The sequence below is a fragment of the Talpa occidentalis genome, unplaced genomic scaffold (assembly GCF_014898055.3).
Source record: "Talpa occidentalis isolate TD23 unplaced genomic scaffold, MPIMG_talOcc4v2.1 talOcc4.2, whole genome shotgun sequence".
In the NCBI taxonomy this organism is placed as follows: Eukaryota; Metazoa; Chordata; class Mammalia; order Eulipotyphla; family Talpidae; genus Talpa; species Talpa occidentalis.
In genome coordinates, this window is record NW_023602073.1 from 138,363,737 (window position 1) to 138,376,865 (window position 13,129).

Genomic DNA, 13,129 nt, shown 5'->3' on the forward strand with positions numbered 1-13,129 from the left:
TGGGTACCATAACTGCAGGGAGGTACAGGGAGCCAGTGGGTAGAAGCTAAACATTTTAAAATGCAAAAGATACCTCCCAACAAAAAAGAATAACCTGGTTTGAAAGGCCAATGGGGCTAAATTAAAAAAGCAGCACTCTAACACAAAAGAAAACAAATGTAACATGTAAGCCCTGGCAGCCTAATATTCCCACTGCAATGACAACAAACTGAGCAGTTACAGTGCAAACATCATGGTGTTAAAAAGTTGTGAGGGCTATGGAAGCTAAGAGGAGAGTTTTGGGGAGGATTATCATGAATGTAGAAATAGATTCATAGGTATATACATGTCAAAAGTTTACAAATTTCAAATATTTGTAGTGTTAATATATGCCACTTTTTTGTTAATATATGCCATACTGCAATTTTTTTATCACGAAATTTGTTATGTAAAATAATACTGATTTAAACTTTTACTTTAAATATGCACAATTTGTATAAAGGTCTTAAAAACACACTGCTTGCTCTATGTAAAAGGTAAAATATGAATGAGAGTAATGTAAAAGGTAATATGAATGAGAGTAATGTAGAAGCATCAGCTACAATGTACATGTGGGAGGGACACAATTTAAATACCCAAGAGGAAGGGCAGAATGATGGCATAAGCCATCATTGGTTGGAAATTATATGGTTGGAAATTATAAAGCCATTAATATTTCATAACTCTTATAATTAGTAAAATTACAGTTCTACTATTTATCAATTCATCAAAATTATGGTCCTTGTTTTAGTAAACACAGTCAATTAAAATGATCCTTTCTCTCGCTCCCTTCCCTTTCTTCCCAGGTTCTATTTTCTACCTAGCACTTTGAAATTCTGAGTTCAGTTCAGACCTGCATCTGCCTTGCTTAGGCAGACCATAACTGCTCAACTTAGGACTACTCACTATGTATCTGTTTTCTCACACATAAACAAAAAAATTATCCAATTTCCATTTAAAAAGGTAAGTGTTTGAAACTATTAGGAGTCAACTATGAATACATGGACGATCACTTAAACTGAGAATTTCAGTAAAGGTTAAACCAAACAATACTTTTACTTCAAAAGAAATTAAGCTTTTCATATATACATAGTATGTGAGGAAGCCACATTACCCTCCAGTCCTCTCTGCACTGGAGTGCCGCTGATACACCAGCGATTGATTCCACTCAAGCGCTGAGCCATTTCTGCAGCCTGATGAGAGAAGTGTGAAATAATGGTGAAAAAAGAAAATAAAAAGGAAAAATACAGAAGTCAGGAATACGTTTATTCATGAAAATAGTCCATAAAAAGCTACACTTCAGGTCAGATGCTTTTTTTCCCTTTCTATATATATATATATATATATATATATATATATATATTTTTTTTTTTTAAGATTTATTTATTTATACAAGACTGGGTACAGTCAGAAGCGCGGGAGGGTGAGGGAATTCACCAGAGCCAGAGCAGGGAGCAGAACAGGCAGATTGATGAAGTACACTGCTGAGGGGAGCAGCGGGAGGCAAGGGAGATCTGCATGCCATGTGGGACCCTCACCAGCGGCCGGGGATCCAACCGGCGCTGCAGAGGCTGCGGGCAGCTTTGCAACCCAGCGCTCAATTGCTGCACCATCGGGGAGGCCCACTTTCTTTATATTTTTTAAAAGTTTTATTTATTCATGCATACAAGAACCAGGGTACAGGCCAGATGTGCAGAAGGGTGAGAGGATTCACCAGAGACAGAGTGGGGAGCAGAACAGCAAGAGTGACTGACTGAAAAACACTGCTGAGGGGAGCAGCGGGCAAGACAGGAGAGGTCTTTCATGCCATGTGGGTATCTCTCCATCCGGGATCAAACCCATGCTGCAGAGGTTGCGGACAGCCCCACAGCACTACGCTCAACTGCCTGTGCCACGAGGGAGGCCCAACAACCTACTACATTTTCTGAAGATAGTTTCCCTCAATCCCTTTTTCCTTTCCCAATCCTCAAAAGATTCTCAAGAAATTCTCACTTTCACTGCAGGACATTCAACCATCTGAGCTTCATCCAGGCAGATTCTCCACCACTCCACAGCAACCAAAGGGCTGGGAATGGCCATGTAGCGCTTCTGGTTCCGTAAGCGACGTCCGTCCTCACTATTGCTATGTGGGATATCTACGTAATTTAGTTCTGAACGAAGGACATCGTAAGTAATGATAACTATATCCTGTTCTGCTAAAAAATGAGGCTGTAAAAAGCCATCTTTCTTCACTCCTTGATATACCTAGGAAATAATCAGCACAGACATAGTTATTGCAGGAAGGGATCTAAGATTGTTGAAATATTCATTCACTTTTACCCCTTATTAAGTCTGTTCTAACTGTCTAGGACCATTTTATGAGGTATCTTCCAACCTGTCTAGAGAGAGACATGCTTTAGTAAGGAAGACTAGTAAGATAAGTAATATGAAAGGAACTATCACAGAAGTAAATGTGATAGCATCACAAGGGAAAGACCAATTCTATGGCTGAGTTAAAATTGAAGTGGATATTGAAGAACATTCCTTCTCACATGCAGAAAAAAGGAGAAAAGGACTTATAGGGAAAAGATGAAATCTATGGCATGTACAAAATACAACAGTATGATGAAGTGTAACATGAAGAACTATTACTTATTGAATGTCTTTTCTGTTTCAGACACTGTGCTTATACTTTATCCCCTCTGTTCAACAATCCTGTTGGTAGTTAATGTTTCTATATCATCCATACACAACATGAAGAAACTTGCTCATAATCAGGAGAGCCAAGATTCAAACCAAGGTTTGCCAACCCAAGGGAACATAGCTCTTCAATGGCAAAGCCTATGGTTTACTTATTACTGTATTCATCATGCCTATGACAGTGACTGAAATATACAAAACCTGCAAAAAAGTATGTGTGGAAAGGAAGAGGAACAGAAGGGCGAGCAGTACTACTAACATAGTAAACAATGGCACCAAATGACTACTATGTGCCGGCACGTTACCAAATCTTCTAATCCTCACAATAAGTCAGGATCTGAGGGGGCTCTGTTTTCAAAACTTAGCATGATCATGGGCACATAATAAGTGCTCAATAAATATCTGTTGAATGAGTAAATTCTAATTTCATAGATGAGGTAACTGAACCTTATGATTATGATTTTAGGATTCAGAATGGAGCAGACCAGACAAGTGGTAATTATTGCATAATGTTGTCTTTGGATTGTATTTCTGAGTATGAGTATGTATGTTTATAAAAAGATTTGATCATTTACATGATCAAGAATTTTTTTTCAAAATTCATATTTTTCTACCCAAAGTATTTTAATTTCTGGACTTCTGATGCCAGAAAAAAATACACTGCCTACTGTTCTATTTCTTAATTTCTTTTTGAAGTTCTGAGTAAATATATTATCTCACTAAGTTAATCTTTGGGGATAAAAAACAAAGCAATAAAGATAATAAACACTATCATGAGAAGCATAAATTACATTCTTCTGTCCTTTTATAGAGCTCAAACTGCCTTACCAAGACACGAAGAGATGATGACCTCACATGCCTGTTGATTTCATCCACCCACTGATGACAGATGGAGCTGGGGGAGATAATCAGAGTTGCTCTTGTTGATACTGGCTCCATTGCAACAAGGCAGTGGGGGCAGTAAAAAGGTTTAATTGTCAGATTCTTCTCTTCATAATTTACACATTTTGCATGCTGCCACAGGTGGCATTTCAAGCACTGAACACGAGCCTTACGGTCAATCTGGTCAAGTTCACCACATATACACTCAAACCGGTAATCAGAGGAATCATAAGGGCTCATGTTACAATGTGGTACCTCAGTACCAGCAGGGTTTAGAGATACAGCCTGGTCCTCTGCTGCATGCTCTTGCTTGACATCGAAGACATGTACACTTTCAGATGTGGCGATGTCAGTGATTCCAGAGTTACTGGTAGCTGGACAGTGATCTTGTGAATGGAGACTGATGTTAGGTTGGCTTTTTCCCTTTTTTGAGGATGGACTAAGCTTTTTCCTCAATTTAATACGATTTTTTCTCGCCTTATAATAATAGTAATAAGGATCATCATCATCATCCGAGGTATTTGACGGCAAGTATTCAGAATCAGTGTCCTTGTTCTCTGATTTTCTTAATTCTCTCTGAATTTTTCTTGGACTCCCCACTGCCTATGAAAAATATTATTTAAAATAGTTAATTTTTGTACTTAAGTTTCCCACTTTATTTATACAGCTTACATAAAAATCCAGTGGCCAGTCTTTGCTACCCTTTTCCCTGAGGAGAATCACTCCTCATCAGTGGCTTTCAATCTGCCCTCATGAAGAACCCTCTCCACAGAAAAGGAAGGATCTGCTGTGTAAGTAAGATCTGGAGAGAGAAAAAATTAGAAAGATACAGGGAGCTACCAATATTCTGATCTTAACTTTTTATAAATTATAGTCTGTCTAAATCAATAAAGGACTAACAGTTTATGGCTATCACACACACACACACACACACTAGGACAATTATAAAAATACCAAGTATTATAGCACTTAAAAAATACATAATAAAAATATGGTGTACATGGATTCAGACTTTTCTCTTTAAATAGATATAATTTTTGACTAGCAAAGGAGCAAAAATTTTATTTTTATATTGGAAATATAAAGAATCTTAAAATCAAGATGGCAAAAGTGACTATGACTAAAATATCAGATATTTTAAAACAAACAATTTGAGATATCAGCCATAACTTATCCTGTAAGGTGTATTTGTCTTTGGCTTTGTAAAAGAAATGATGCTGCAGAGAAAGGAGTTGCTATGCTATCAAGAATCTGGGTACTTCTAGTTTCAAGTTACTTGTCAGTTATGCCAAAATTGACCCAGTAATTCAGACTCTCTATATGATATTTTAGTCACTTCATCATAGTATTTTTTAAAAAGTTAATATTTTTAGGTGGTGGAATTATGGGTAACTTTCATTTTCCTCTTTTTTATTATTTTTAATTGCCTCTACCAAACTACTGGTGCTCATAACCCTTTCTCCCTCCTCTACCCCTTTCATCCTTTCTGCTATTCCCTCTGCCAACCATTATCTTCTTTTTTGTTGAGTTCAAAATTTTATTTCTTCTATTGCTTTTGTGTAATTATTTTTCAGGTATTTGCATCCTGCAGATGAGTGACACCATCGGAAATCTGTCTTTCACTTTTTGTGCTATCATGAAAAAAAGGTGAAAGTCAATCTACTTGACACTGTGATTACCAACTAAATTCCTTCTTTCCTTCTCCTCTTTATCTGTGTCTCCTCCTACAATTATTTATTAAATGCCAGTTCTATTGCAGGCATCATATTAGATGCTGGGGACAAAAATATGAGGAATATTTAGTACCTAGTCTCAAAGTAGACTACTGGAAAATAGAGAATAAAAACAATGTAAGAATGTATGGGAAGAATGTAACAGAGAGGGGCTATGCTAAGGAGGTAGGAGCCAGCAACAACTGCCTAGAAGTGACAGTAATGCTTAGATTGAATAGAAGCATTGAGAGACACACAGGTAACTGATGCCAATTTACTATAAAAAAGAGATTACTTTTTTTGGTGGTGGAAGGATTACTGAAAGTATAAAAATTCATTGTAGTCTTCTGTACTGGCTGAGGGATAAAATGTTGCAGACATTTTATCTAGGAAATGAGCCTTTCATCTACCCTTTCTTTAACAGTGGCAAAAAGAGTAACACCACAATGACTTGCTAACTTTTTTTTTTAAAGATTTATTTTATTTTTATATAAGAACTGGGGTACAAGCCAGATGCACGGGAGGGTGAGAGGATTCACTGGAGACAGAGCAGGGAACAGAACAGGCAGACTGACAAAATCCACTGCTGAGGGGAGCAGCGGGCAAGACAGGAGAGGACTGCTTCGCCATGTGGGATTCTCACCCAGCCAGCCGGGATTGAACCCACGCTGCAGAGGCTGCAGACAGCTTCACAGAGCGGTGCTCAACAGCCTGAGCCAGAAGGGAGGCCCCTTGCTAACTTTAGTCCCTTCTTGATTTGTTTGCAAATTTGTAACTATTTTCAGAAAAGCCAACTGAAATTACTGGCACCAAAGAAGTAGTTTTATAACCAAATGTACACATTTTATAAGAGGATTAACATGAGAAAAATTAGAATTTATATAAAAGATACAAAATGTATATAAAAGATACAAAGTATATATAAAGAATTATGGAAATGTGAAGTATCATTAATAGTTTTAAAGTATGGAGCAAACGTTTTAACTGCTGACAGTAACTTGAAAACAGAGAAGTTATTTTCAACTCTATGATGTTTTGTTAATTTCATAATTCTCTTAATAAATATGTATTGAGTACTTACTATGTGCTGAGCACTCTTATCTTTGTTTAATGACCCAAAATAAAGAACTTCATTGACAACTAAAGTGCCACCTCTCATCACATAAAGCTTCTTAATAAATGCTGTTACCTGTTTTTTTGTTTTATCATATATATCTTCTTCCTTGTAGTTCTTCCCCAAAGTAAAAGTCCCAGAAAAACCGTGGCCTTTGATCTGCTTCACAAGACCTTCAAAAATTAAACATTTCAGCATCCGTTTCAGAAGACTCCTGTTCCGCTGAACATCATATCTATATATCGAACTGACATACTTATAGATGGAAAGAATCGAAACTCCTTTTTTCCCATTCATTTCTTTCACGGCTGTCAGGATCATCACACGTGTAGCTAAATGCAAAAGGATAAGCTAATTAAAATTAGAAGTAAGATTCAAGTGAATCTTAATGTGCACTGAGGAAAATAACTAAAAAGGTAACTATTGAAGGATTACAAGAAATATAACAAGATATTATAAAAAGCATTATCTTCAAAAGATTTCATACTTACGAGGGCACTGAACTTTTTCTTTTGGTTCAAATTCCATATTCTGAGTTTCTGTGTTTTTCACTTTTCCTCCAGAACAATGTGATGGAATGAAATAATTCACCACCTTTCCCTGATAAAAACAGCATTCAGTAGTTACACAGTGTTTTGTTCTCAGTATTTGGAGTTGCTAATTAAAATTAATCCTTTTTCTATTAAAAGAATTGTAAAAAAAATATGAACACATAGATGGCAAACAGGTACCTGAAAAGATGCTCAACATTATTATCAGGGAAAATCAAATCAAACCATGATGAGGTATCAGCTCACACCTGTTAGAATTGCTACTGTCAAAAAGACAAGAAATATATGTTTGCGAGGACAGAGAGAAGAGCAAACTCTAGGTGGGAACTGTAAGTTGGTGCAGCCACTAAAGAAAACAGTACAGATGTTCCTCAAAAAATTAAAAATAGAAATACTACATGATGTAACAATTCAACTTCAGAGTATTTAATAATCAACATACGAGGACAATTTAAGTGTCCAATGTTGGATGAATGGATAAAGATATTATGATACACGTACAAGAATGAAAAAAGAAATCTTGCCATTTGCAACAACAGGATGGTCCTTTAGGGGATGATAGTAACTAAGATAAGTCAGAGAAAGGCAAATACCACATCCTCTCACTTGAATGTAGCTTCCAAAAAACAAAACAAAAACCAAACTCATAGATACGGAGAACAGACTGATGGTAGCTCGAGAAGAGTGGGGCAGTAGATGACTAAATTGGGATAAGGGGGTTAACTGGTACAAACTTCCAGTTATGAAATAAATGAACCATGAGCTCTAATGTAGAGCATAATGACTGAAATTAGTAATAATGTTGTGTATTTGAAGGTTGCTGAGACAGAAAATTTTGAAAGTTAACATTTCTAGAAAAAAAATTTTAGCTGTGAGGTGAAGAATGTTAAGATTTGTGGTGATCATTTCACAATACATACAGGTATTGAAGCACTATGCCGCATACCTAAAAGAAATATAAAGTTATAAAACAATTACACTCTCTCATAACAAAATTATGAGAGGGCTATCTATGCCATTTGTATACACAAAAACTTTTATTTTGTTTGAGTTTTCAGCTGGGCATATCAGTAATTTGTGCATATTATCTTAAATTACCTAAATATGAAGTGTGAAAATTTTAAAATTAACTTTTTAAGGTTTGTTTAAATATAGTATTAACCCACAAAATGTCTAATAATGCTGATAAAAGCTTAGAATTAAAATATTGAATAACTAGAAAATTGCAAATAGAAGTTACTAACAGTTAAAACTGCATATGTCAACTCATTTCCTACAAATGAAACACACATTTTCCATTAACTAGTCAAATAGGTAGGGCAAATTTTTGCAAATATGACCCTATTGAAAGATCACATAAGAACGAAGGCTGTGAGGGTAGTGACCCTACAGGTAACTCAGCTATATTCTTCATTAGTGGCTTCATTTCAGCATGAATTTAATATGCTGATTTCAGATTTCATTATTGAAAAATAGGAGCTAGGAACCACATTTGCTTCAGTGGAATTTTTTTTTTTTTTTTTGGTGGAATCTGAATTTTTATTTCTAAAAAAATTACATATTTTGGAACAAGGGCTTATGAATTTGTTTCATTTAGGAACCCACTATGCTACCTATACTTTAATAAAGTTTTAATTATTAGAGTCTAAGATTTATATATCTGAGATTTATACAACTAAAAATATGTACCTTAAAAATATTTAGTGGTACTGTGGAGACTTGTAGTGACAAAACAATTGCGGTAGCAAGAGTATTTTTCTAAGGGAGTTTCTTTGCCAACTCGAAGGAAGTTTGGTGAGTGACAGCACATCTCCTTTCAAATTGGCCAACAGCAGTTTAAAAAAACCCTGCAGGGTCACAAACATCCCATTCTCTGTACTTATTTGAAGTTAACTAATACAAATCATTAGCTACAGAGTAAACCGAAAGTGTTGAGTGCCAAGCAAATGTCCAAAATATGATGCTTTTTTGAGAACATATGTCCCCAGCTATTCCAGCCCTACAGCCCCACAGTACTCCTCATACCTCAGGAAGAGTGAGAGAATCTTGTTTGACATCTTGTCGAGTATGTGTCAGAATCAGAGCCAAAACCTCCACTGTCTTTCCAAGACCCATTTCATCTGCTAAGATTCCACCAAGCAACTGTGGCCCAGCATTTGGGTACTCACGGATGATGCTAAAAGAAAAAACAAGAAAAATACATAATAGGAATGCAAATGAAAATTATACTGTCCTTAAAGAGAACTGGTAGGAATGCATAAAGGTTACAGTTTCTTGAAACTACGTTTCAGGGCGAAACAATTCAAATCTCAAGGTCATAAACATGAGAAATGTGATAATCAAAATACTGCCTGAGCTGATGGCTAAGTCTGCAGAAAAATGAGTGGTACTGATAACTACCCATTGTTTTTTCTCTTTAATATTTAAAGGGAGCATGTCTGCTTCCTTTCTGTGACCTCACTGAATCTGTGAATAAAAAGGGCAATAGCGGCTAATTAGCTAAGAATATTTAATGATTCCTAAACTCTTTCATATTAGAAATTGACAATTGAGTGAAAAATGTAAAAATTCACCCATAAGATGACATTCTTCCTCAGAATTATAATCTCTTTAAATTATATGTATCTTAAATCTAGTATACTGCATTAATTGGTTGAAACCGACTGACAAAATGCTATTAATCCAAGTATATTAAAAACATAAAAATGTCCAGCAAGACTTTCACTTGGTATTCCTTCTTGAAGTACTACCAAAGACATGCTACCAATCTCATTTGGGTTTCAGGTATTTATTTTCAATGCCAGCATTTGAAGTTTTGCCTTACCAGCCTGTGTATGGATTGTAGTAGAGTTTCAAACCCTCAGATGTAACAATCTCTCGCCATAAGAAGTGCAGGGCATTTTCTAAAGAAAAATATAAGCACATAAACCAATTTTTGTTTATTTTCCCTTCTGCCAAATAATCACATAAAAATAATCTGTCAGGATATCTGGGAACCACAGATACCAAGGACAAGACTAGGATCCTGCTTTTCCTTGTCTCTTCTTCAGAATATTTGTTAGTTTCCTTTGCTTTGGGTACAAATATTTTTCATCTAGGTGATAAAGTCAGAAAAGCAAAGTACAGAGGATTAACAGGAAAACTAATATAGAACCAGCTCCTATCCAGTAATCAGTTTAACTTTAATTTTATAAAATCTCCAAAAATATGCCTGAAGTCTTTAACTAAAAAGACATATGCCAGTGGGCTAGTACATTTACCCTAAAAGATCTAACCTTTTACATGGGTGTGAGAGTAGGAGGAAAGGCTTACTTAACAGAGGGAAAAAAATCTGAAACTCTAACAGTAAAAACAAGTACAGAGCTTGTTTTGATCGGAATCTTCTTTTATCTCTCCCTCCCTGTAATATTTTAAATTGTTTGAACTGTCAAACAGAAAGTCTGTCTGTAAACAAGTGAAACAGCACATAATTTTTTGTGGCCTTCTTCAGGGATTATTAGGTGAATTAATAAATTAAAAAAAATAAAAAGTTTCAATTTATGGGAACCATAGAGGGCAGAACTACTAACACATGGAGGTTTGATCAATAAAATCTTATTAGTCTATGGACAAAAAAATAGGAACTACTGATACATGCAGCATAGATGAATCTCATACATTATGTTGAAAGAAGTCAACTTTCCCCACACCCCAGTGTACATATTTTGTCATTCCATTTATTGTTTCAAAAATAGGCAAAACTAATTTATGATGACAGTGCTTGCCTCCTGAAGAAGTTGGTAGGAGAACTGATTGGGACATGAGGGAATTTTCTGGATAGATGGAAATATTTTATGTCGGCACTCTAATAGAAATATAAAAGAGAAAAAGGAAAAATTAATCTTAACATTTTACTTAGCTCAATATAACCAAAATATTATCATCAATATACAATCAATATAAATTATTAATTAGATATTTTACTATTTTTTTTTAAAGTTGTAGCACATAACAATTTGGACAGCTACATTTCATATATCATGAAGCATGTATGGTGGCTAGCTAGTAGTTACTTTTGCTGGCCACTTTTGGACAGGTCCAGTACTATGTCCTAGTGGGTTGCTGAATACAGATGCATAGATCTGTTAAAAAATATTAAACTGTTTTATGATCTGTGCATTTTACTGCATGTGTTACACCTTAATAAAACCACTTTGAAAAATTTCATTATGAAGAAAAATAATCCAGTCTATGTGAAACTAACAATTTATTTAACAAATAAATTATAAGACAGAAAACAGAATGAATGCGATTAAAAGAAACTTAAGAGACAGTAACTAATTTTAGGGCTATCTGGTTTCAGGTGTGAACAGAGAACACAGAGCAGAGAGGAAGGGGAAAGGTACAGGGAAGGGACATCTGGTGATGTTAAGGCATTATTGGTTTAAAATTCATTATTACACGTCTTTACGTCTGTTTAAACAAACCCTTATCTCCTAATAAAACTGAAATATTAACAGAGAAAATGATATGATATGTGGGACAGCTTCCAATAACTCAAGACTAAGGGAGAAGGGATGGAATGAAATAATTTTAGCTATGAATTGATGTTTATTTTTCAAAACAAAAAGAAAAATGAGGTTTGTTGGATAAAAAAGTGTAAACTTCAAGTGGGAAAAACAAAAGCTATGAATCACTAACTAAATCAAACCTATATACAAAGAAAAAAAAATCAACACTTCATGGAATCACATAATATCTCATTTTGTGTCCATCTGTTTAAAAAATGGTAATAAAGAAACAGCATAAATGAGTAAATAGGCTACTTTCATGAAAATACTTAATAGATGACAGACATTTTATTTTATTATTTATTTAGTGTGGTAAAGGAAGCAAACTACAAATCTAAGAAAACAGAGATAAGGTACCACTTTGGTAAATTTATTTCCTGTTGCTAACATTCATAATCAAATTGTGATGTCTCTTGAAGATGATTAGCAAGATTCCCATCTAATCAGTTTCTAGAAATATTTCTTTTTTTTTTTTTTTTAAGATTTACTGATTTACACATATAAGAACTGGGGTTCTTAACTGGAAAGTTATATTACAATTTTTTAATTTTTAAAAATTTTAATTAAGGCAGCCTGTTTTTCTGGGCAGGAAAAATCAGTTCAAACTTTCGTGAATGAGAGAACTCACAGATGAATTTTGTCAAATTTCAATTCTGAAGGATTTCTTAGAAAATAATTTTGGTCACCATAATACCCATTTTATCCTATCAATCTTTTCAATACGATTTGTTGAAAGATCAATTTCCTGCCATAATGTTGCTAATACAATTCCTCTGATCATTTTGTCTTTCTTTAAGCATTTTATACTTGCCACTAGCAGGAACGCTCTTGAATTGCTCTTGCTGCAGCATCCAGCTAACTGCCTCTCTCTGGTATGGTCTCAGCACAGGATTCAGTGCAGGGTGCTGGACGTCCACATGGACGGGCTGTGTTTCTTGCTGGTGCGTCTGCTTCACAAAGTGATAGAGCTCTTCAACGTCCTGTCCTTCTGGCTCACTCTCTGAATCTTCCTCATCCTCTTCCGACACATCTGTACATCCAACAACAAATGTGCTCAAAACAATCTGACTCACCTTCTACAACTACAAGCAATACTCATCCCAGGAACATACCTTGAGCTCTCCCAACTCTGGTATCTTGTTCTGTGTGTTTTGTGTCTGGAAGGCCCTATCCTTAATTTTTCACTCATCAGAAAATCCATCCATCCAAGGTATCTACTTTTTCCATGATATTTTCTTTTGCTTTTACTAAGAAATAATGTTCTCTCTGTGTGCAAATCTTATACTTGGGATATAGCAATACACTGCAATCTGGTAGTGCAATCATTATGTATAATCTGTCCCTTACCCACTTGACTGAAATGCTCTTTGAAGGCAGAGGCTCTTGTTCTTTGTAGCTCCTCAGAGCAGCTGGCAATTGCTTTGTACATTGCAGATATTTAATAAACATTTCAGGAACTGAATGTGAGTATCTTCTGCAGTTTATAAAGGTTAATTTATCTCACTTCTATATCTTAACATAAAATCCACATGCAGACATAATTTTTCTGTCTAGTAAGACAAAGGTTCCATTCTATTTCCTATGCTGAAAAAGGACAGGCATTTAAGAGGACATCTTATTCAC

The 13,129-nt window shown here is 35.2% G+C and overlaps 1 protein-coding gene across 5 annotated transcripts in view; it reads right to left on the reverse strand.

Moving 5' to 3' along the window:
* Positions 1-13,129, reverse strand: part of SHPRH (SNF2 histone linker PHD RING helicase) — a 65,817-nt gene that overhangs the window by 42,471 nt on the left and 10,217 nt on the right. For 4 of the 5 annotated variants that reach the window (XM_037520530.1, XM_037520532.2, XM_054697905.1 and 1 more), the window contains exons 4-11: positions 12,318-12,536; positions 9,781-9,859; positions 8,982-9,132; positions 6,897-7,005; positions 6,481-6,737; positions 3,526-4,182; positions 2,011-2,262; positions 1,133-1,211 (exon numbers count right to left, since the gene is read on the reverse strand). In XM_037520530.1, the coding sequence (XP_037376427.1) occupies positions 1,133-1,211; positions 2,011-2,262; positions 3,526-4,182; positions 6,481-6,737; positions 6,897-7,005; positions 8,982-9,132; positions 9,781-9,859; positions 12,318-12,536 (1,803 nt within the window). The remainder of the gene's footprint in view (positions 1-1,132; positions 1,212-2,010; positions 2,263-3,525; positions 4,183-6,480; positions 6,738-6,896; positions 7,006-8,981; positions 9,133-9,780; positions 9,860-12,317; positions 12,537-13,129) is intronic. The other variant, XM_037520533.2, reaches the window with a different exon arrangement.